The 23,341-nt window shown below is 39.1% G+C and overlaps 3 protein-coding genes across 4 annotated transcripts; 2 read left to right on the forward strand and 1 right to left on the reverse strand.

Annotated features, from left to right (window-relative positions):
• LOC17880971 lies at nt 1-1,931 on the reverse strand. Its single transcript, XM_006284082.2, has 3 exons — nt 1,819-1,931; nt 602-1,433; nt 1-366 (listed from the first exon to the last, which is right to left on the reverse strand). Exons 2-3 carry the CDS (start codon nt 1,381-1,383, stop codon nt 192-194), a joined length of 957 nt encoding a protein of 318 aa, XP_006284144.1. The 5' UTR covers nt 1,384-1,433; nt 1,819-1,931; the 3' UTR covers nt 1-191.
• Nucleotides 1,932-2,146: 215 nt separating this feature from the next.
• On the forward strand, nt 2,147-4,538 carry LOC17880095 (RNA demethylase ALKBH5). Its single transcript, XM_023779292.1, has 6 exons — nt 2,147-2,404; nt 2,680-3,189; nt 3,291-3,382; nt 3,483-3,793; nt 3,886-3,957; nt 4,115-4,538. The coding sequence occupies exons 1-6, from the start codon at nt 2,242-2,244 to the stop codon at nt 4,455-4,457; spliced, it is 1,491 nt and encodes a 496-aa protein (XP_023635060.1). The 5' UTR covers nt 2,147-2,241; the 3' UTR covers nt 4,458-4,538.
• A 395-nt stretch (nt 4,539-4,933) lies between these two features.
• LOC17878999 (transformation/transcription domain-associated protein) lies at nt 4,934-23,224 on the forward strand. 2 transcript variants are annotated; one of them, XM_023778011.1, is made up of 35 exons: nt 4,934-5,329; nt 5,593-6,308; nt 6,474-6,599; nt 6,698-6,783; nt 6,959-7,067; nt 7,562-7,657; nt 7,783-7,845; nt 7,930-7,989; nt 8,218-8,283; nt 8,520-8,601; nt 8,703-8,827; nt 8,907-10,139; nt 10,703-11,692; nt 11,772-12,107; nt 12,281-12,539; nt 12,627-12,849; nt 12,947-13,334; nt 13,742-13,891; nt 13,967-14,188; nt 14,363-14,584; nt 14,685-14,723; nt 14,856-15,506; nt 15,768-16,025; nt 16,105-16,452; nt 16,831-17,243; nt 17,321-17,738; nt 17,922-19,220; nt 19,541-19,801; nt 19,893-20,183; nt 20,259-20,693; nt 20,879-21,307; nt 21,456-21,734; nt 21,924-22,475; nt 22,562-22,771; nt 22,887-23,224. In XM_023778011.1, the coding sequence occupies exons 1-35, from the start codon at nt 5,272-5,274 to the stop codon at nt 23,004-23,006; spliced, it is 11,613 nt and encodes a 3,870-aa protein (XP_023633779.1). In that variant the 5' UTR covers nt 4,934-5,271; the 3' UTR covers nt 23,007-23,224. The 2 variants fall into 2 exon arrangements, with proteins under 2 accessions (XP_023633779.1, XP_023633780.1); XM_023778012.1 differs by lacking the exon at nt 14,685-14,723.
• Nucleotides 23,225-23,341: the final 117 nt, after the last annotated feature.

Here is a 23,341-nt window from a genome sequence, read left to right on the forward strand (position 1 = left end):
GAAGCAAAAAGTTAGCTATGACTTTTAGGTGTCATTGAAAAGAGACAAGGCAAAAACAGATCAACTATGCTTGCTTTCTTCAAAGCCATGTTCTACAGATAAATGTCAATTCTAAAAAAGAAAAGAAGCTGATAGCAAAATAAGTACACCTATTATATCAAAGGATTACATGTCAATGATCTTCTCTTTTGTCAGGTGTTTGAAGCATTCAAAGCCATGACTTTGCACTGTTCGTTTAAGGCCAGAAGCTGAGCTTCTTTCTTGTCAAGACGAGCGCTCAGCTTCATATTCTCCTCCATTAGCTTTTGCACTTCAACTTCTTTCTGTGCTTTCTCACCTTCCAGTTGTGTCGACTTAGCAACCAACCTGATTTCACAAGAATAAACATATGAGAATGGATTCAGGTAATATTGACATATAGCAGTTATATACAAAAGATTACGCGACAGTAGCTAACTATTATATATTGATTTTTCCACTCATCATGCTACCACTTCGTTGATTTACATACTTTTTGCCTTTGCAATTGAACAGTCACATACCTGTCTCATCATTTACATAATACAGGTAACAAGTTGCAAACAGAAGAGATGAGACTGACCGGGCTTCAATGGTATGGAATTGCCGCTCGGATGAAACAAGTGTTTCTATAACACTGGTGGAAGTATTGACGTAATTTCTAAGTGACTCACACTCTGCCTTCACACGACGGAGCTCCTCTTCATTCTCCATAGCCATTTCTCTATCTCTCCGACTATCTTCAACTAGTTTCTTAATTAACTCTGCTGTTTCGTCTAGAACAGTTTTATTCCCATGTACAATTTGTTTGATCTCTTCTAACCTCAAATAGAGAATCTCGATTTGTTCCGTCTTCCTTCTAATATCTTCCTCACATATAATTACCCTCTCCTTTTGAAAAGACGTTTCAGTATTAGCTGATATGACCCTCCTCAAAAGAGACTCGAGCACATCAATAACCATCTCTATGGACTGAAACGTCTTCCAAGTAAAGGCTCCATCCTCTATAAACAAGGAATCCTGCTTCTTTTCAGTTCCAGCCAATGTATCTCCACCTGGACTAGCCACTTGAGAAGCTGAACTATCATAGTCCAGTTCTAGCTGTTCAGCACCAAGTGACAGATGGGTTAGACCAGGAACGGCCAAGATTCTAGCTTTTGATCTTAAACAGCGCAAGCTTGCTGCAGCTGATTTGACCCTACCTAACAGAACATCTAATGCCTCTGAATCCTCTAGGGAAGTCTCCACATCTATAAGTTCATCTTGTAAACTATCTACACGCAATTGACTAGATTCCATCTCATGATTCCACACCCCAAGGCATTGTCTTGATGATGAATTACTAGTATCTGCGTTACCAGCCATTCCCAATCCCAACCTCTTTGTCCAGAACTAAAAAAGAAGAAACTTTCTTCCTGCAACAATACAAAACCAGCTTAGAATCCAATCCAAAACAGCATTCTCTACTCTAGTGAAAAGTCTCGAGTGGACTGAAGAAGGTCAATAATTAAGATGCAGCTCAAGACAACAATATAACAAAAATACAGAACCTTTCAGCTTCCTTTGAATTTGAAACCATTATGGGGTTAACGACAACTGAACTTGAAAAAACCCATGATCACGACACGCAGGAACAATAAATCAGAGAAGCTAATATCATTTTGACGATGAACAAGTATTAAGGATGATTCTCGTCTCAAATCAATCAAATTCGATTTCGTTCAGAAATCAAAATCGATCTGACAAGTTTTAAGCACGAATTTCGAAACGGCGATCGAAGAAACAAGTAGGGTTCCTTACGATATCGACGGTATTTGCTCCGGCTGATTCGTCGCTTCCCAATTTGCTTTTCCTGCTCTCCTCTACTTTAGTTGAAAATCAGAGGGAAAAAAATCTAAACACCATAATTAGTCTCAGCCAAAAAAAAAAATGAATGGTTTTTTACTTTTTTTTTGATGACACAAGAAGATCGGGTCGGGGCTCCAATTTTACTATCCGGGTGAAATCAAAATTACATGGGCTTTAAATGTAATGGGCTTTATGGACCAGAACTTTTGTCGGCGTCTTTTATTAATAAACCAATCCGACCTAGATTTTATTTAGATTTTTCATTATTCAAGGGGGAGACTCAAAAAGAGCAAAGTAAACGAACTCATTCGATCCGTACAAACTGAAACCAGAGTACGGAAACAGAGAGATTCAGTTGTGTTTTGTGTTACGAGAATGGATCCAACCTACGACGAAGATGTCTTTCTTGGCAAGTATCAGTCATCAGAACTTAAGATTGCTTCTGAATTCCTAACGACTTGGTTGCCTTTTCTATCTCGAGATCTCTGCAAAGACTGTCTTCATCTTCTCTCCGATCGAATCCGTTCTCTAGACCCAGGTTTCATTATTATTATCTTTCTCAATTCTATTGAAGTAACGGATAATTTTCGTTATTGTACTTACGTTGTGAATTGTGTGTTCTGTTTCGTAATTTTGAGTCCAATTTAATCATTAAAGTTGAGAACTTACAACCAATCTCTAAACTGTAAATTCATGTTTTTGGGATAATTAGAGATACTGCTTGTATAATATTATATGTAGTTTAAGCTATCTTCTTGAGATTTCTGTATTGGGAATCATTCTTCATGTGTAACTGTGTTTCTTTTATTACAGAGCACTGTAGTAACATAGAGGATAATGAGATGGGAGATGATTCTAATGGGAAGCTTTGCGATGCTCACTCATTAGACAGTTTGAAAGCTGGGGGTTTTGTATTTGGATCTTTGTCAGACGGTGTAAGAGATGCAATGAGAGATGCAATGCCATCTCAATCAACTGTTTCTGAGACGGCGAGTCCACGAATATCTTGGGCTGATATGGCACAAGAAGATGGGCTCGAGGAGGAAGAATACAAGGAGAGTGAATCAGGTACACATGAAGTTGATGGGAGTATGAAGACTCCCCAGAAGCGTAAAATGTCTAGGGAGGAAAGAGAGCGTTACCGATTTTTGAATGTGAAGAAAGTGAAACTGTTTAGTGGGTTTGAGAAAGTAAGAGGAAAGTCTGTTAATATCCTCGAGGGACTCGAATTGCATACCGGTGTTTTCAGCGCGGTGGAGCAGAAAAAGATTGTTGATTTTGTCTATCAACTACAAGAGAAGGGTCGAAAAGGACAACTGCTAGGTTTGCTTTGTATTTTCTCTCGTTGGTTTTTGCATGTTTTTTCAAATCTCTTTAACGTTACTTATCTAATTCTGAGTTTTGTGTCTTTTTCAATATCGTAGACCGTACTTTTAGCGCTCCGCATAAGTGGATGAGAGGCAAAGGACGAGTTACTATCCAATTTGGATGCTGTTATAACTATGGAACTGCAACAGTAAGTGACTCTTTTCAAGTCTATTTTGTTTTAAGAACATTTGATCAGTCCTGGTGACTGATGAAAGAGTTTTTTTTTTTTTGCTTTGTATTTTTGACAGGACAAAGCAGGAAACCGACCCGGAATCCTTCAACACGCAGAGGTTGATCCAATACCGTCTCTTTTCAAAGTAATAATCAAAAGGTTGGTGGGGTGGCATGTACTTCCTCCAACTTGTGTACCAGATAGTTGTATCGTCAATATATATGAAGAAAGCGATTGCATACCCCCTCATATCGATAACCACGACTTCGTACGCCCTTTCTGCACAGTATCATTCCTCAGTGAGTGCGATATACTGTTCGGATCAAATCTCAAAGTCGTAGGGCCTGGTGAATTCTCTGGTCCATACTCTATACCGCTTCCTGTCGGGTAATGCTCTATAGGTTTGCATATAGGTTTGCATACTCTCGCTCTGAGTTGTTCTAGACTGAAAATTGTGTTGCTTGACTTTTCTACTTCAGATCAGTTCTAGTGCTAAATGGTAATGGAGCCGATGTCGCTAAGCATTGTGTACCTGCGGTTCCCACGAAGAGGTAATTTGTTAGGACCTTGATTGTTTTGGTAACGTTTATTTTTTTATGTTTAGTATGTACTTTTTGTTTTGTAATGAAACCATAAAAGTCTCTCTTTTCGTCAAAGAGTTTGGTATTTGATTCATACTGTTTTTGTTCTCCTTGGTTCTGCTTTCAGGATATCGATCACGTTTAGGAAAATGGACGAGTCGAAAAGACCAGTCGGATTCACCCCGGAACCTGATTTGCAAGGGATTGAGCCGTTGCCATACGAACAGAACACGCCGAGTGTTCCTGATGTTGTTGCAGCCATTAGCACTTCAAGGTCTAGCAACGACCAAAACGGTAGGAATCACAACAATCGAGCTGCACACGAAGAAGGAAGTAGACATCGTAGGTCGAGAGATTATCATTCTGAGAGTCGAGAGTGGTCGTCGTCATCGAGCCAACGAAGAGACAAGGCGCGACCTACCCCTAACTTGTCTTTTAGACCCAAGGTTACTAGCTCCGACAACGCCTGAGAATTTTGCCTTCTGCTCTTTTTTTTTTCCCTTTTGTAAAAAGGAAATTAACATTTGTTTTTTACCCCCACAATAATTATTTTAAAAAATTGATTCCTAAACAAAATCTGTTTTTTTTTTTCCGTTTTAACTGTGTATTTTTATGAATTTGACTCGTTAGTCAATGGAATATGAAATTGGAATTGGGAAGAACTATGAGAGGAAAAGAAGTTTTAATGGAATAGTATTAGATAAAAATGGCAAAAAATCAACCTAAAATGAATATGAAGACTGTATAAAATGTCTAAATAATCTATAACAACACATTTATATGGTTGAAAAAGCTGGATAATTATGAAAACGAAAACAAATTTAAGTGTATTTCCTTTAATTCGAAAAGTTGAGGGTATAATTTGACTTTTATATAAATAAAATAAAATAGGACCTCGTATATATAACTCGGCTGCGCAATTTCATTGCACTGCCTACGCTCCAGTTCTAAGGTTCTCTCCTCTTTCTCTCTTTTCAGGGGAGTCTCACAGAGAGACCCCAACAACAACAACAACAAGAACGAGAGGGAAATTTCATCATCTTCCATCGGTTGTGTTATACCGGAGAATCAATGCTAGCTCTTGAGATTTCTCTTTTAAATTAGTTAAATTTTGTATAAACCCTTGTTAGTTTCTGACCTAGTGGAGCACCCTGGGCTTAGCGTCAGGGATCGTCGCGCTTTGGGTGTTAGAAAGAAGGACGAGGAGGCGACTTATACAATTTCTACTGTGACGGAACCCTAAGACAGCGTTTTCGCTTGTCTGGGTCCTTTGTTCGTTTAGCCATGAGTCCAATTCAGAATTTTGAGCAACACTCTCGTCGTCTCGTCGAGCCTGACCTACGTAATTACACTCACTCTCTTGTCTCTTCTTTGTATCGTGGTTGGGCTGTTTGTTTGTTCAAGCTTTGATTTTGTATTGAATTTTTTATTTTTTCATTTCACTTTTAATTTTGCCAGCGAAGTCTTATCTCTTCTGATTAGCGACGAGTTTATGTTTGATTTTGAGTCAGTGTTCATGTTACAGTTTTATAGTGGGAAAGCTCATTTTTCTTCAAATTTGAAATCAAAGTGACATTTACTCGAAGCTTGTTTTGTGTTCTGTAGCTATTCATACGAGGCTTGAGATGGTGGTGCAGGTCAGGGACAGTCTGGAGATAACACTTACGGCTGAGTACTTGAATTTCCTTAAGTGTTACTTCCGGGCATCTTCTGTGATTCTTCTTCAGATTACAAAGCCACAATTCACTGATAATCTTGAGCATAAACTACGCAACATCGTGGTTGAGATCCTCAATCGTCTACCAAATAGCGAGGTTCTCCGTCCCTTTGTTCACGATCTCTTGAAGGTTGCAATGCAGGTGCTCACGACAGATAATGAAGAAAATGGGATCATATGCATTCGCATCATCTTTGATCTTCTTAAGAACTTTAGGTCAACATTAGAAAATGAGGTTCAACCATTCTTGGACTTCGTCTGCAAGATATACCAGAACTTCAGACTGACTGTTAGCCATTTTTTCGAGGATGTCAAATTGGAAGAAGTGAAGCCTACGGAGATATCTACACCATCTGATCAGTCGCTGTCAGTTACTGCACCTTCCAGAAATGGGCAGATTAGCCCAAGTACACGTTCATTCAAAATAGTCATAGAGTGCCCCCTCGTTGTTATGTTTCTTTTTCAGCTGTATAGCAGACTTGTTCAGATCAATATACCTAATTTGCTGCCCCTGATGGTTGCTGCTATATCTATCCCTGGACCTGAGAAATTTTCTTCACATTTGAAGCCTCAGTTCATCGAACTAAAGGGTGCGCAGGTTAAGGTGAGACAAGGGCTCTCTATCAGGAGGGAAACCATAACTTATACGGACAGTGAAAATAAACTTTTATTACGGCCTATACTAACTTGTTCTTTCACCTGAATTAGTTTGTTACCATGTCGTATATTGACTTGTCATGTTTGTTTGTTTGTTTTTGTTTTTTTACAGACGGTTTCTTTTTTGACTTATATGTTAAAAGGTTGTGCCGAATATATCAGGCCGCATGAAGAAAGCATATGTAAGAGCATTGTAAATTTGCTTGTCACCTGTTCGGATTCTGCATCTATCAGAAAGGTGAAGAACTGTCTGTTCCTTTTTCTTCGGTATTTTTTCACCTTGTAATACAATCATGGGATTGCAGTTAAAGATGTGTTTTGGTCTATGAAATGCAGGAACTACTAGTCTCACTAAAGCATGTACTTGGGACGGATTTCAAGAGAGGTTTATTTCCTCTTATCGACACTCTTTTAGAAGAGAGGTATAATATGCATTTTTTGCCTTTCTGAATTCTTAACATTTTACACCTATTAGGAAGCTGCTTTGTTTTTATCAAGTAGAACTTTTACTGTTCTGTGTTCTTCACCGTGTGCTGCAGTATAATATATTAACAAATAAAGAATGCTGTCATCTATTTGCTACTTTTTCTGTGTCAGGGTTCTAGTTGGAACGGGGCGAGCATGCTTTGAGTCTTTGAGACCTCTGGCATACAGCCTACTGGCCGAGATTGTTCACCATGTTCGAGCAGATTTGTCTCTTTCTCAGGTGCCTCCCGTTGTGCTCTGTGCAATTTTTTTCTTACTTTAGCTTCTGTTTGTTTTTCTTGTTATAGTTCTCTCTTTCTAGATTACTTCTTCCTAGTTGAGAGCGTTTTAAGTTCTGGAAACTGTGCATGCAATTGGATCTATAGTAAGTGATACTAATGTGTTCCAATACAAATTATTTGCTATGTATCTGTGGCTTTTGTGGCTGGGTATCAAAAAAGATCCTCATCTTAACGGTCTTATCACTTGTGATAAAAAAAGTGGTCATGCTTGGGAAGGATCTTCCTTGCTTATAGACATGAAACCTGAGGCCTCCCAAAAAATTCTGCCGGATGGAAAATGCCAATATATAAATTTTCTTGGGAAGAAACATTGATCAAACTTTTTTGTCAACATCAGCCTTCCCTTTTTTAGTTTTTTCCTCTTTCCATTGTCTACTATATGGGTGACTTTTCTTTAACAGTTCATCGTATTTGACTGTAAACAACGTGGCAGTTATCGCGGATCATCTACTTATTTTCAAGGAACATGCATGACTCGACCCTCTCTATTAACATCCATACAACTTGTGCACGACTGATGTTAAATCTGGTAAATATTTTCCATTTTTTTGCCTTATTTATACTTGATATATTACTTAAAATTTATGTGACATAATCTGTCCACTATATTTGAATCAAGATTTTGGTATAACTTAATACTTACATTGGGTTCAGGTAGAGCCAATATTTGAGAAAGGTGTTGATCAGCAATCAATGGATGAAGCGCGGATTATGTTGGTATGTCATAACCCTTGAGAGCCTATATATATATGGGTTGGCTGTTCTAACCACTAACTTATTTTATTCATCATCTCTTTATAGGGACGTATCCTGGATGCCTTTGTTGGGAAATTCAATATATTCAAGGGCACTATTCCTCAGGTAATTATGGTTGCTTTCCAAGTTTCCATGATGTTTCAGCTTTTTGGCATTGTTGGTTGTTGTATAGGTTTTGCTTGATCAGCCAGTTTTTATATTTTATGTCTTAAGCCGTAATAGATTGCTTTTTTGCCTATGTTTTGTTTGAGAAATCTTGGAATTTTATCGATCCTGATTGTCAACTTTTTTTATTTTATTGATATGTTACTTAGTCTTGCTTTTACTTCATAGCTTTTAGAGGAGGGTGACGGAAAAGATCAAATCACTTTGAGGTCAAAGCTTGAACTTCCTGTCCAGGTAATTATCTATGATGGCTGTTTTGTCTTAGTAAGTTCCCAAATTATCAGCCAATGTGTTATTGTGTTCCACACTTCCACTTTTATATTCAAACATGGTAGTTCCACAGTTTTCCTTAATTCTAACGTAGATTTAAAGCCTTTTATTTCGTCCACTGCAGCATTATTATCTTTATTGATAATTTACTTTTGATTCATACTGGCAAAAAAAAAATTACTGGACTATGCTGGTTGCAGGCAGTTTTGAATTTGCAGGTTCCTGCGGAACATTCCAAAGAAGTGAATGATTGTAAGAATCTGATCAAGACACTATTGATGGGTATTGAATCTTGGCCACACTGATGTTTCCACCTTAGCAGACCAGTTATACATACTGATTATGTTTGTATATGTTAAGCACTTTTCCTACTTTGTGTTCAGGAATGAAGACAATCATATGGAGTATAACCCATGCACATTTGCCTCGACCTCAGGGAATACACCCACAAGCTCTTGCTTCGCAGTCATCTGTTACTCAGGTTTTTAAAGGAATGAGGGAAGATGAGGTATTAAATGTTAGATTGTTAAGTGTAAGCGTTGATAGTATATGGCTGATAACCTTTAGCAATCTCTACTTTTAATCAGGTACAAAAAGCCTCTGGTGTTTTAAGGAGTGGTGTCCATTGCCTAGCTCTATTCAAAGATAAGGATGAGGAAAAGGAAATGCTAAATCTTTTCTCCCAAATTTTGGCTATTATGGAACCTCGAGATCTAATGGATATGTTCTCTATATGTATGGCTGAACTTTTTGAGTGCATGATTGAGAATACTCAACTGGTTCAGATATTTGCCACTCTTCTTCAAGCTCCCAAAGTATACAAGCCATTTGCAGATGTTCTGATTAATTTCCTCGTAAGTAGCAAACTTGATGCTCTGAAGAATTCAGATTCAGCTGCAACTAAATTAGTTCTGCATCTGTTCCGGTGCCTCTTTGGGGCTGTGTCCAAATCACCATCTGATTTTGAACGAATATTGCAACCTCAAGTGCCTCTTATTATGGAAGTCTGCATGAAGAACGCAACTGAAATTGAAAACACTCTTGGTTATATGCAATTGCTCCGAATTGTTTTCAGAGGACTTGCTGGATGTAAATTTGAGTTGCTTCTTAGAGATTTAATCCCCATGCTACTACCTTGTCTTAATATACTTCTGACAATGCTCGAGGGTCCAGTTGGTGAAGACATCAGAGATCTTTTGTTGGAACTTTCTTTGACACTTCCTGCACGCTTAAGCTCCTTATTGCCATACCTTCCCCGTCTTATGAGGCCTCTGGTGTCCTGTTTAAGAGGAAGTAATGAACTTGTGAGCTTGGGGTTACGCACTCTTGAATTCTGGGTGGATAGTCTGAATCCCGATTTTTTAGAGCCAAGTATGGCAAATGTAATGTCTGAGGTGATCTTAGCATTATGGTCTCACTTGAAGCCTGTGCCATATCCTTGGGGTGGTAAGGCGTTACAAATTGTAGGAAAGTTGGGTGGTCGCAACCGGCGATTTCTGAAAGAGCCACTTACACTTGAATGCAAAGATAATCCAGAACATGGGCTTCGTTTAGTTCTGACGTTTGAGCCGTCCACTCCATTTCTTGTGCCAATGGACAAATTCATTAATCTTTCTGTAGCAGCTGTTATCCAGAAAAACCTCAGTACGGACATCTACTACAAAAAGCAAGCTCTAAAATTCCTCCGTGTTTGCTTGTTGTCTCAGCTTAATTTGCCTGGGTGCATCACAGATGAGGGTCAGATGGCTAAGCAATTATCAACTTTGTTACTTTCCTCTGTTGATTCATCTTGGCGCAGGAGTGAATCAACAGAAATAAAGGTTGGTTTTTGTTATTTCTCTTACCATCTTAATCCCTTATAGTTTTACTTTGTAGCATTCTGGTCAAATATTGTAGTTTCTACTCAGGTGGCTGACGTTTCTTAAAACATTACCTTATCTCCAGTATTCACAATGCTTCATAAATTCAGTTATTGACATCACTTGATGTTGAAGGCAGGGGGTGCCTGTTAGGCGATGGCTTCTTGATTGACCCACTTATCCTGTTGCCATGCGTTTTTCCTTTCCAATAAACGAGCTAGGACTGTTCTATGTCATTTCTTGTGATTGGCCTATTTTCTTCCTTACATTATCATTATCTGTGTTACTTGGTGTAATAGGATTTATTTGTTAAGAGGATCTTTTAGCTGCTGAGGGTTTCTTGATTGAACCACATTCACATGAGACTGATTAGATTTTGTATCTGTTATCTTGTTGCCATGCTTTTTTCCTTTCTGGAAAAGCGACCTAGGACTGTGTTATGTTCTCTTTAGGTGATCTGTGTTATTTGGTGCAATAGGATGTAAAAAGATTTATTTATTAAGAGAATATTTTTCCTTCTGCAGGCTGACTTAGGGGTTAAAACAAAGACACAGTTAAACGCTGAGAAGTCGATCTTCAAGACACTATTGGTAACTATAATTGCTGCCAGTTCTGATCCGGATCTCAGTGACTCAGATGATGATTTCGTTGTAAACATATGTCGGCATTTTGCAATTATTTTGCATGGGGATTATACCTCGTCATATGCTTCCACTAGTTCTGGTCCACTTGGGGGTCCTGTGATTTCAGCAGGTTCCAAGCCCAAGAATAATTGGTCTTCTAACTTAAAAGAGCTGGATCCTCTGATATTTTTAGATGCTCTTGTTGATGTGCTTACAGATGAAAACAGGTTCCATGCCAAAGCTGCTCTAACTGCGTTAAATGTGTTTGCTGAAACTCTGTTGTTTCTTGCTCGTGTCAAACATACTGATGTGCTGATGGCTAGGGGTGTTCACAGTGCCTCTATGATTGTCTCCAGTCCTTCTATAAATCCAGTATATTCACCCCATCCAAGTGTGCGAATACCAGTGTTTGAACAACTTTTACCTCGGTTGTTGCATTGCTGTTATGGGAGCACATGGCAAGCGCAAATGGGAGGAGTAATGGGGTTAGGTGCGCTGGTAGGGAAAGTGAATGTTGAAATATTATGTCTTTTCCAAGTAAAAATTGTACGTGGTCTCGTTTATGTTCAAAAGAGGCTTCCTGTTTATGCTAGCAAAGAGCAAGACGAGACAAGTCAGGTTCTTATGCAGATTCTTAGAGTGGTTAATAATGTTGATGAAGCAAACAGTGACGCCCGCCGACAAAGCTTTCAAGGTGTTGTAGAATATCTTTCTACTGAATTGTTCAATCCTAATGCATCTGTCACAGTGAGGAAAAATGTTCAGAACTGTCTTGCACTTTTGGCTAGCCGGACTGGTAGTGAAGTATCTGAACTGCTTGAGCCTTTATACCAACCTTTGCTGCAGCCACTTATAATGCGTCCACTTCGATCGAAGACAATTGATCAACAGGTGCCTCATTCTGCTATTTTTATGGTTTTTGTAAATCCTTTATAGACTTCTGCCTTACCTTCTTTATTATGCCTTATAGGTTGGAACTGTGACAGCTCTAAATTTTTGTTTAGCATTGAGGCCCCCCCTTCTAAAAGTAACTCCAGAGTTGGTTAACTTTTTGCAAGAAGCGTTACAAATAGCTGAGGCTGATGAAGCTGTATGGGCTGTGAAGTTGATGAGTCCTAAAGTCCTTACATCGTTGAACAGACTTCGAACAGCTTGTATTGAGATTCTGTGCACAACTATGGCATGGGCCGACTTTCGAACTCAAAGTCACAGTGAACTACGTGCAAAGATAATTTCCATGTTTTTCAAGTCCTTAACGTGTCGAGCATCAGAAATTGTGACCGTTGCCAAGGAGGGCTTAAGACAGGTTCATAGTTATCTGTCTTTTGTTTCCAATTCTTGCACGAATTCAATTAAAGGATTTGAAAAGTCTCAAAGGATCAAATTTTGCTCCACCTAAAAGCCCTCTTTTCTTTCTGTGATAAATGATACTATTTTTATGTTCCTTTTGCTCTTCTGAAACTCTGTGTTTTTCTTTAGGTTATCAATCAACAACGGATGCCCAAAGAACTTCTTCAGAGTAGCCTCAGACCTATACTAGTTAATCTGGCACATACAAAGAATCTTAATATGCCTTTACTCCAAGGTCTGGCACGTCTACTAGAACTTCTATCAAATTGGTTTAATGTGACGTTAGGAAGTAAGTTGTTGGAGCACCTTAAAAAATGGTTAGAGCCAGAGAAACTTGCACAGTCCCAGAAATCATGGAAAGCTGGCGAAGAGCCGAAAATTGCAGCTGGTAATCACGTTCTTTGAAATATATAAAGACAGATGCCTGGTCATGTGATTATATATGAACCCATCTTTTTCTTTCTTTCTGTGGCAGCTATTATCGAGCTCTTCCACTTACTTCCACTTGCTGCATCAAAATTTCTAGATGAACTTGTAACATTAACTATAGACTTAGAAGCAGCTCTTCCTCCAGGGCAAGTTTACAGTGAGATTAACAGCCCATACCGTCTCCCGCTTACCAAGTTCTTGAATCGATATGCAACTCTCGCTGTTGATTATTTTCTTTCCAGATTAAGTGAACCAAAATATTTCCGAAGGTTAGAAGCATTAGAAGTTTTGTTTCCTTTTACATCGCATGTTAGGCTGAATGTGGCATGGAGTAACGACTGTTCTCTCTTTTCTTTATAACTTCAGGTTTATGTATGTAATCCGCTCAGATGCTGGCCAACCATTAAGGGAAGAACTTGCAAAGTCTCCACATAAGATACTTTCATATGCCTTTCCTGAAATTTTACAAAAATCTGATGTCATACTGAGTGTGGCAGCTTCAACTCCAGCTGCATCATCTGGAGATAAATACCCCACCCCAATGAAATTGGAAAGTTCTAACACGCCATTAACAAAATCCAATGTAGCATCAGATGCATATTTCCAGGGTCTCTATCTTATCAAAACAATGGTGAAGCTAATACCCAGCTGGCTGCAGAGTAACCGTACTATTTTTGATGCATTGGCTCTCCTTTGGAAATCACACGCAAGGATATCTCGTTTACAGAATGAGCAAGAATTGACTTTAGTTCAGGTAGTTTCATCTACTTCTGCATTAGCTTGTGTTTCAAACTGAAATTAAAGGCATACTTTTAATGTTTCCTTGTCTAAAACTGATGTGGGTATCAGAAACCATCTGACAATCGCAAATTCTCCTGCTGTATATAGATGTAGCCCTGCAGAAGTATAATTTTTGTTTCAAATAGTCCATACTAGGTGTTTCGTTCATCTGCATTCTTTACGGTCTTAAATGTTGGCGCCCTGCTGAGTTGTTTACCATTTTGTATGTGGACTACTCGAGTTCCCTGTTGCCTGAAATTGTAGAAATTAGTTTTTTCTTTCAAAAATATACATTTTGACTCAAGTGCTCTATATGATCCTCCCTTAAAACTATTAAATGCATTCTGGCCATCTAAAATCTTTTATTTTCTCAACTCGCAGGTAAAAGAGAGCAAATGGCTTGTCAAGTGCTTCCTCAATTATCTGCGACATGAAAAATCTGAGATGAATGTTCTGTTCGATGTTCTCTCAATTTTCATGTTCCATAGTTGTATCGACTACACCTTTTTGAGGGAGTTTTACATTATTGAGGTATCATTCTCAAAATTTCATGCTTGATTCTCATATTTTTGCAGCTCTGGTAGCTTAACTGGGTTCTTTCATCAGGTTGCAGAAGAATATCCACCCAACATGAAAAAAGCAATTGTTTTGCACTTTCTAAACCTTTTCCAGTTGAAACAACTCGGCCATGATCATGTGGTTCAGGCAATGCAAATGCTTATTCTTCCAATGCTTTCTCATGCCTTCCGAAACGGCCAAACGTGGGAAGTTATTGACCCTAGTATAGTCCAGACCATTGTTGAGAGGCTTCTTGATCCACCTGAAGAGGTTGCTTTCTTTTATCCTCTAAGCAACTTGGTTAATACAGAAATTATGCTTTGGGGGGGGGACATTACTATATTATTTTCTGGGTATTAATGGGTAATGATAGTAACTTGTCCAAGTTATGCTTTCTGAAAAAGTCTAATTGTTCTTATTTACGCTTCATCTCAAATGGTGTAGGTATCTGCTGAATATGACGAACCTTTAAGGATCGAACTTTTGCAGTTAGCTACTTTGCTTCTGAAATATCATCAGAGTGATCTGGTTAGTCATAGAAAAGAGCTCATTAAGTTTGGATGGAATCATCTTAAACGGGAAGATAGTGCCAGTAAACAGTGGGCATTTGTTAATGTTTGCCACTTCTTGGATGCTTACCAGGCTCCAGAGAAAATCATTCTCCAGGTACCATTTCAAATGTTTATTTCAGGTACTAGTGGGCATTTTTATTCCGTTGGTGTTTATAATTCTCTATCGTTTTTTTTTTATTTTTTTTTTATTGAAGACTGAAAAATGGAAAATACTTGGAAATTCTTATCTAAGTGTATGTCATCTTTACTTCTTTTTCCATTGACGACCTTGCATATTGTCATTTAAAATCTGAAAGCAAGCATGTGACTAAAACACTCCTCCATCTAACTCAGTGATACAAATGTTTTTTGTTGACTGGATGTAGGTTTTTGTTGCGCTTCTTAGGACATACCAGCCGGAGAATAAGATGCTAGTTAAGCAAGCCCTGGATATTCTAATGCCAGCTTTACCTAAAAGGCTTCCACTTGGAGATTCAAAAATGCCGATTTGGATAAGATACACCAAAAAAATTTTGGTGGAGGAGGGCCACTCAATTCCAAATTTGATCCACATCTTCCAAGTCATTGTCCGGCACTCAGATCTGTTTTACAGCAGTAGAGCACAATTTGTACCTCAGATGGTGAATTCTTTAAGTCGTCTAGGTTTGCCATATAATACTTCAGCAGAAAATAGACGGCTTGCAATTGAACTTGTTGGATTGGTTGTCAGCTGGGAAAGACAAAGACAAAATGAAACTAAAATTGTTACTGATGCCGACGCAACCAGTGAAGTCAATGATGCAATACATCCTTCATCCGGTGTGGATCCTAAGCGCTCAACCGATGGATCTTCCATATCTGAAGACCCAAGTAAACGAGTTAAAATTGAACCTGGTCTCCAGTCGATGTGCGTTATGTCGCCTGGTGGTGCATCGTCAATCCCCAATGTAGAAACACCTGGATCTGCTATCCAGCCTGATGAGGAATTCAAGCCAAATGCTGCCATGGAAGAACTAATCATCAACTTTCTTATAAGAGTAAGGCTTTACACTCCCACTACCATTGGGCCCTTCTTCTCTGACCAATTTGTATTCTGAAGAAATGACGTATGCCCAGCAGTCTTAAAGCAGTATAGTATTTAAATTCTATAATGAAATTATGTGGATAGTAGGTTTCTTCTGGATCTTGTTAAGTTCTAGACCTTATTGACCACCTCTAGTTTTGAAGTATGTTGGTTGATTGTGACATTATTCTGTTTATGGCTGTAGTTTAAAGTTTTCTTTCTCTTCCTAAAACAGGTAGCAGTGGTGATTGAGCCTAAGGACAGAGAAGCCAACACTATGTACACACAAGCTTTGGATTTTCTTTCTCAAGCTTTGGAAGTTTGGCCAAATGCGAACGTCAAGTTTAACTATTTAGAAAAGCTGCTTAGCAGCATGCCACCGTCTCAGTCAGATCTGTCCACAGCACTTGCTCAGGGCTTGGATGTCATGAACAAGGTTCTTGATAAGCAGCCGCATCTTTTCATCAAAAACAATATCAGCCAGATCTCACAGGTATACTTCCTGCTGTAAGTTTTATCCTAATATATGACCAACATTTCTTCTCTTTGCTGACTGCTCTGTTCTTCACCAGTTTCTTGAATTATCTTTCAAACACAAGATGTCCGACGCTGGTAAATCGCTATGCTCTTTGTTGAAGATGGTCTTCATCGCCTTCCCACATGATGCAACTAGTACGCCTCCTGACATAAAGCTTTTGTATCAGAAAATCAATGAGCTGATACAGAAACATGTGCATGCTGTCACTGCTCCACAAGTTTCAGGAGATGATAACTCTCTCGGTTCAGTCAGCTTTATACTTGTTGTCCTCAAAACCTTGGCCCAGGTTCAGAAATTTTTTGTTGATCCTTACGTACTGGTGCATATCCTTCAGCGTCTTTCGCGGGATCTGGGATCAGCAGCGGGTGCTCATCATAGACAAGTAAGTTATTCTTCAGTAATAGCTACCTTTTTTTTAAGACATAAAATCGCATGCTTTCTTTCTTTCTTGTCTGAGTTTAAATAAATTTTACATGGAATTTACCACATCTAATTTGACTTGAGATTTAGGAATATCTATTATCTAATGCGTCTAAATGGCTATGTAGTTTATTTCATGCCTGTCCTCACTTTCATCATCTTGTGGCTCTGAGTCATCTCCTTATACCATTTGCTGACATGTTTTCGGTACATACGTGATACGTATATACTATCAAATTCCAGATGTCATTTCTGTCTCATTTGCTAGCTACTATTAATATTCCCTGCCTTTCTTGAATTTATATCTTTAATTGTGGCTTTTGTGGCTTTTTGCTGACAGAGCCAGCGGACAGATTCAGATTCTGCAGTAACTTCTTCTCGACAAAATGTGGATGTTGGGGCAGTCATATCGAATATAAACTCGGTCTTGGAACTTATTGATGAAAGAGTTATGCTTTTAGCGGATTGCAAAAGACCTGTGACTCAAATACTGAACACTTTTCTTTCAGAAAAGGGTACTGATTCAAGTGTTCTTCTCTGCGTGCTAGACATGTTAAAAAGGTGGGCTGAGGATGATTTCGGAAAAACAGGGTCATCGGGGTCTTCTGGTGGTTTTCTTACCCAGAAGGATATAGTTTCATTTCTCCAGAAGCTTTCACAGGTTGATAAGCAGCACTTCTCATCTGTTGCTTTGGATGAGTGGGATAAGGCGTATCTCCAGCTTTTATATGGACTTTGTGCTGATTCAACGAAGTAAGTTTTTTTGCGTTAATCTTATGTTGAGTCAAAGCTTTTTGTAAGAGAGATAATATCATCTGTTTCACTAATAGGTATCCTTTGGCACTGCGACAAGAGATCTCTCTGAAAGTTGAGAGACAATCCATGCTTGGTTTACGGGCAAAGGATCCTGATATGCGAAGGAAGTTCTTTTTGTTATACCACGAGTCTCTCGGAAAAAATTTGTTTGCACGGTTGCAGTACATTATTCAAAACCAGGATTGGGAAGCTATGAGTGATGTCTTTTGGCTCAAACAGGGTCTTGATCTTCTCCTAGCTATCTTAATCGAGGAGAAGCCCATTACTCTAGCACCAAATTCTGCCAGGGTAGTACCAGTTTTACCTTCACAAATTCCTGGAGCACACCACCAACCACCTGCTATGCCAGAGGGGCCTATAGAAGTTGCTTCAATGTTTGATAGCATTGTGATGAAGCATGCACAATTTCTTTGCTCGGCAAGCAAACTTCAGGTGATTGCAAAGTATTTAAAGAAGCGTTATGGTGCTTTCTTTTGTCATGTTAAACCGAAAATAGTTACTAATTATTTTAGGCTCTTTGGTTTTCTTTCCCGCTTTGGAAGCTGGATTCATCTGAATAATTTTTTTTTTTGTTAACAATCTGAATAAATATTATGTACTCTTTTTTCACTATAGGTCGCTGATGTTGTTATCCCTTTAAGGGAGCTGGCCCACACAGATGCCAATGTTGCTTATCATTTGTGGGTACTAGTATTTCCAATTGTGTGGGCAACCCTACACAAGGAAGAGCAGATAGCTTTAGCTAAACCTATGATTTCTCTACTATCGAAGGACTACCACAAGAAGCAGCAAGGACACAGGCCGAATGTTGTACAAGCACTTTTAGAAGGGCTTCAGTTGAGCCATCCTCAACCTAGGATGCCTAGTGAGCTTATTAAATATATAGGAAAAACGTACAATGCATGGCATCTGGCATTGACTTTGCTAGAGACCCATGTGATGCTGTTCATAAATGATTCAAAATGTGCTGAGTCTCTTGCTGAGCTTTACCGTTTGTTAAGTGAAGAAGATAGGAGATTTGGATTGTGGAAGAATAGGTCAATCACTACTGAATCGAGAGCTGGGCTTTCAATGGTTCAACATGGTTTTTGGCAGCGTGCTCAGAGCCTTTTTTATCAGGCGATGGTTAAGGCAACCCAAGGCACTTACAATAACACCGTACCTAAGGCTGAAATGTGCCTGTGGGAGGAGCAATGGCTCCACTGTGCCACTCAACTTGGTCAGTGGGATGCCCTCGTAGAGTTTGGAAAAAGCACTGAGAATTATGAAATTTTGCTTGATAGTCTTTGGAAAGCTCCAGATTGGGCATACTTGAAAGATCATGTGATACCCAAAGCACAAGTGGAAGAAACGCCGAAGCTTCGTTTAGTTCAAGCCTGTTTTGCCCTTCATGAAAAAAATGCAAACGGTGTTGGAGATGCTGAAAACATAGTTGGGAAAGGTGTTGATCTTGCCTTGGAACAGTGGTGGCGGTTACCGGATATATCTCTCCATGCTAGGGTGCCTCTACTGCAGCAATTCCAACAACTAGTGGAGGTGCAAGAGTCTTGTAAAATTTTTGTTGACATCACAAATGGGAGTAAAGTTCCTGGAAATGCTGCTGTTGGGGGACAGGGAAATCATTATGCAGACCTGAAAGACATTCTTGAGACTTGGAGGCTAAGGACTCCAAATGAATGGGACAATATGACCGTCTGGTATGATATGCTGCAGTGGAGGAATGAAATGTATAATGTTGTTATTGATGCATTTAAGGACTTTATAACTTCAAATACTCCACTTCATCACCTTGGTTATCGTGACAAAGCATGGAACGTCAATAAGCTTGCTAGGATAGCTCGTAAACAAGGGCTTTATGATGTTTGCGTTCAGATACTTGAAAACATGTATGGGCACTCACAAATGGAAGTACAGGTATAATTCTCATAGACCTTTAACTTTCTTAGAATTTGAGCAGAGTTCATTCAATCGCAAAAGTCTACACAGAAAAACTGCATCTTTGGGGTGCTCTCTTTTATCTTTTTTTTTAAATAAATCTTTTCCTTGTTTATTAAGATATTTACTGGCTTAACTTTTAATCCATTTTTGAACATCTGTGTGATATTTGAAGTAATGTATGCCACCTCATCCTTTGCCATGATCCTATATAATAAGTTTACATTCTCTGCATCTGTTTTGTTTGAGCTTGAAATATTGTATATTTTAAGTTCTCTTGGCCACGTATGTGTATGCAGGAAGCTTTTGTTAAAATTAAAGAGCAGGCAAAATCTCATCTGGAAACGAAAGGAGAGCTTGCTACTGGTCTTAATCTGGTTAATAGCACAAATTTAGAGTTCTTTCTAGCGAAGAACAAGGCAGAGATATTTCGACTAAAGGGGGATTTTCATTTGAAGTTAAACGACACTGAAGGTGCTAATATTGCCTATTCCAACGCAATCACCCTATTCAAAAATTTACCCAAAGGATGGATTAGCTGGGGAAACTACTGTGATATGGTATTTCTTCTGATTGGATCCTGCTTCTTTTTTTGTGCTATTATTAGTCCCTCTCCTCATATTAGACATTTTATTTACTTTCGTTTTGCAGGCATACCAAGAAACACAAGAGGAAATCTGGCTAGAATATGCCGTTAGTTGCTTTCTTCAGGGTATAAGATTTGGAGTTTCCAACTCCAGAAGTCACATGGCTCGTGTTCTCTATCTTCTTAGTTTCGATACAGCAAATGAGCCTGTTGGTAGAATATTTGATAAACACTTGGACCAAGTACCTCACTGGGTGTGGCTTTCTTGGATCCCACAGCTGTTGCTTTCGTTGCAGCGAACAGAAGCACCCCATTGCAAATTAGTTCTAATGAAAATTGCTGCAGTATTCCCGCAGGTATTCCTGTTAGTGTATTTAGGTGAACTTGTTTTTGGTAATTTCATCTGAGTGTGAAACTGTATTCCATTTCAGGCTCTCTATTACTGGCTGCGCACATACTTACTGGAACGCCGTGATGCAGTAAATAAATCTGAACTTAGCAGAGTTGTTTTGGCTCAAAGAATGCAGCAGAATGTTCCTGGTATTAGTGCGGGTCATGGTGGGGGTAATTTACCATCAGAAACTCATATCCATCAAGGTGATCAAGCTAATGAGGCTGTTGGAACCCGTGATGGTGGAAACCCACATGTGCAAGAAAGTGAACGCGCCAGGATTGAAAACAACTTGCAATCAGGGAATGATCAGCCTATGAACCAAAGCAGTTCAACAATCAATGAAAATAGTCAACATGCAGCAATACGGGATGGTGCGTCCTTGGCAATCTCTGCTGCTGGTGCTTTTGATGCGGCAAAGGATATTATGGAAGCTCTTAGGAGTAAACATAACAACTTGGCCAGTGAACTTGAGGTAGTATTCTGGTAGTGAATTTACTGATTTATTTAAATTCTTGACATACAACCTTCATGGTATAAAGAAATCCCAAATAAAAAAAGAGAAAAGAAACTACTGTCTGGTACAAGTAGCTTCGATTCAGATTTTAACTCAATTGCACGTTTCCTGCTTTTTTACTGGCATAATCTTATTTCTTTCAGGCTCTTCTCACGGAAATAGGTTCGAGGTTTGTTACTTTACCAGAAGAAAGACTTCTAGCAGTTGTGAATGCTTTGTTGCATCGATGTTACAAATATCCAACTGCCACTACTGCTGAAGTTCCCCAACCTCTCAAGAAAGAACTCTCGGGTGTATGCAGAGCTTGTTTTTCTGCAGATGCTGTGACCAAGCATGTCGCATTTGTGAGAGAATACAAACAGGATTTCGAGCGTGACCTAGATCCAGAAAGTAATTCATTCCCTGTCACACTCGCAGATCTGACAAAGAAACTGAAAGACTGGATAAACATTCTTCAGAGCAATGTTGAAGACAGGTTTCCAGTTGTGTTGAGATTGGAAGACGAAAGCAAGGTGCTGCGTGACTTTAATGTTGTTGATGTGGAGATACCAGGACAGTACTTTGCTGACCAGGTAAATTGGATTGTTATCCTCGTCTTTTGTTTATCTACAATGTGTACATTCTCTGGAGGGACTGTATATTATAGGTATTGCGGCTCATTTTTTTCCCTTTCTCTTTGTATTTCGTGGTGAAATAATCATATGTTTTTAAACTGCACAGGAAGTCGCACCTGATCATACAGTAAAGTTGGATAGGGTTGAAGCAGACATACAAATTGTACGAAGGCATGGGAGCAGCTGCAGACGTTTGACTCTTATTGGCTCCGATGGCTCGCAAAAGCATTTTATTGTTCAAACATCATTAACTCCTAATGCGAGGAGTGATGAACGAATCTTGCAGCTTTTTCGTGTGATGAATCAAATGTTTGACAAGCATAAAGAGTCGAGAAGACGCCATTTAGGACTTCACACTCCGATCATAATCCCTGTCTGGTCTCAGGTATGCCTTGAAAATATCAGCTTAGTTCCTCTTTCCGTTCTTGATTGAGTTAATGTTTCTTTCGATGAGCAGTTCAATTTACCAGATTTTCGTGAAACTTTACATATTCAACTTAATCTTCCTTCTGGCTGTCCATTGTAAGAGTAGGTGAATCTCTATAGGTGGCATGCTAACATTTTTTCGTCTCAGGTCCGAATGGTGGAGGATGATCTCATGTACAACACTTTCCTTGAGGTATATGAGAATCACTGTGAAAGGAATGGTAGAGAGTCAGATCTTCCTATAACCTATTTTAAGGAGAAACTCAATCAAGCTATCTCAGGGCAAATCTCACCAGAAGCAATTGGAGATCTTCGGCTACAGGCTTATGGTGAAATCACAAAGAACATAGTCAATGACACTATCTTCTCTCAGTACATGTACAAGACATCAATGAGCGGAAGTCATCTTTGGGCTTTCAAGAAGCAATTTGCTGTCCAGCTAGCTGTATCCAATTTCATGTCCTTCATTCTACAAATTGGTGGGAGATCCCCAAACAAGATCTTGTTCGCCAAAAATACAGGGAAAATGTTCCAGACAGATTTTCATCCATCTTATGACTCCAAAGGGATGATCGAGCTCAACGAACCTGTGCCTTTCCGCCTCACAAGGAACATGCAAGCATTTCTCTCTCATTTTGGTGTTGAAGGTCCTCTCATGTCAAACATGTGTTCCGCATCTCAAGCGGTTTTCTCCTCCAAGGTAATAAAAAATTATTTACCGAAGCTTGAGTGGTGCACTCAAATCATTTTGCCTCTAACCTCTTCGTCTCTTTTGCAAATTTTCAGCAAAATGAACATCTTCGGTATCAATTAGCCATGTTCTTTCGCGATGAGCTTCTATCATGGTTTGGAAGAAGACCTCTTGGAGTGCCTATTCCTCCTGTTATAGGAACTGCTAGTTTGAGTTCGGCCGAGCTTAAGCACAAAGTTAACTCAAACGTGGACGATGTCATAGGACGAATCAGAGGAATAGCGCCACAGTATTTCTCTGAAGAGGTACAATCATTTGTTACATCTCCACCGAATTTTGTATGGCACTAAAGTTCTCAAAAAGAAGCTATTGTCCATTTTCTGAACTGATGAATCTGATATGTTGAGTTGTTCACTACAGGATGAGAACTCGGTGGAGCCGCCACAGTCTGTACAAAGAGGTGTGAATGAATTGGTGGAGGCAGCTTTGTCCCCTCGGAACCTATGTATGATGGATCCAACATGGCATCCCTGGTTCTAAATTGCTTTGAAGGAAATTTTTTAACCATTTTTGGGTAGAATCTGAGTTTGAAGTGATTAAGTTTGTAAATAGTTAACCTTATGTGTTCAAACTCATTAGGGTTTTTTTGGATGATTTGTATTAAAACATCTCATCATTAGGGTTAGGTTTCTTTTTCGAGTTTCCAAAGGTAAAACAAAATGATGTCAATCTTGTAAATAAAGTAACTTTTTTTTTTTTTTAACGACCCAACGGTCCCAGCCCTTCTTTCTTCCTCTTCCTTCCATGTCCCAATCTCTTGCAACGTCTCGCTCATTTTAACCCAGCATTGCTGTGAAAATATTCTCCACTAGAGA

Source organism: Capsella rubella, unplaced genomic scaffold (genome assembly GCF_000375325.1).
Source record: "Capsella rubella cultivar Monte Gargano unplaced genomic scaffold, Caprub1_0 scaffold_7, whole genome shotgun sequence".
Classification (NCBI taxonomy): domain Eukaryota; kingdom Viridiplantae; phylum Streptophyta; class Magnoliopsida; order Brassicales; family Brassicaceae; genus Capsella; species Capsella rubella.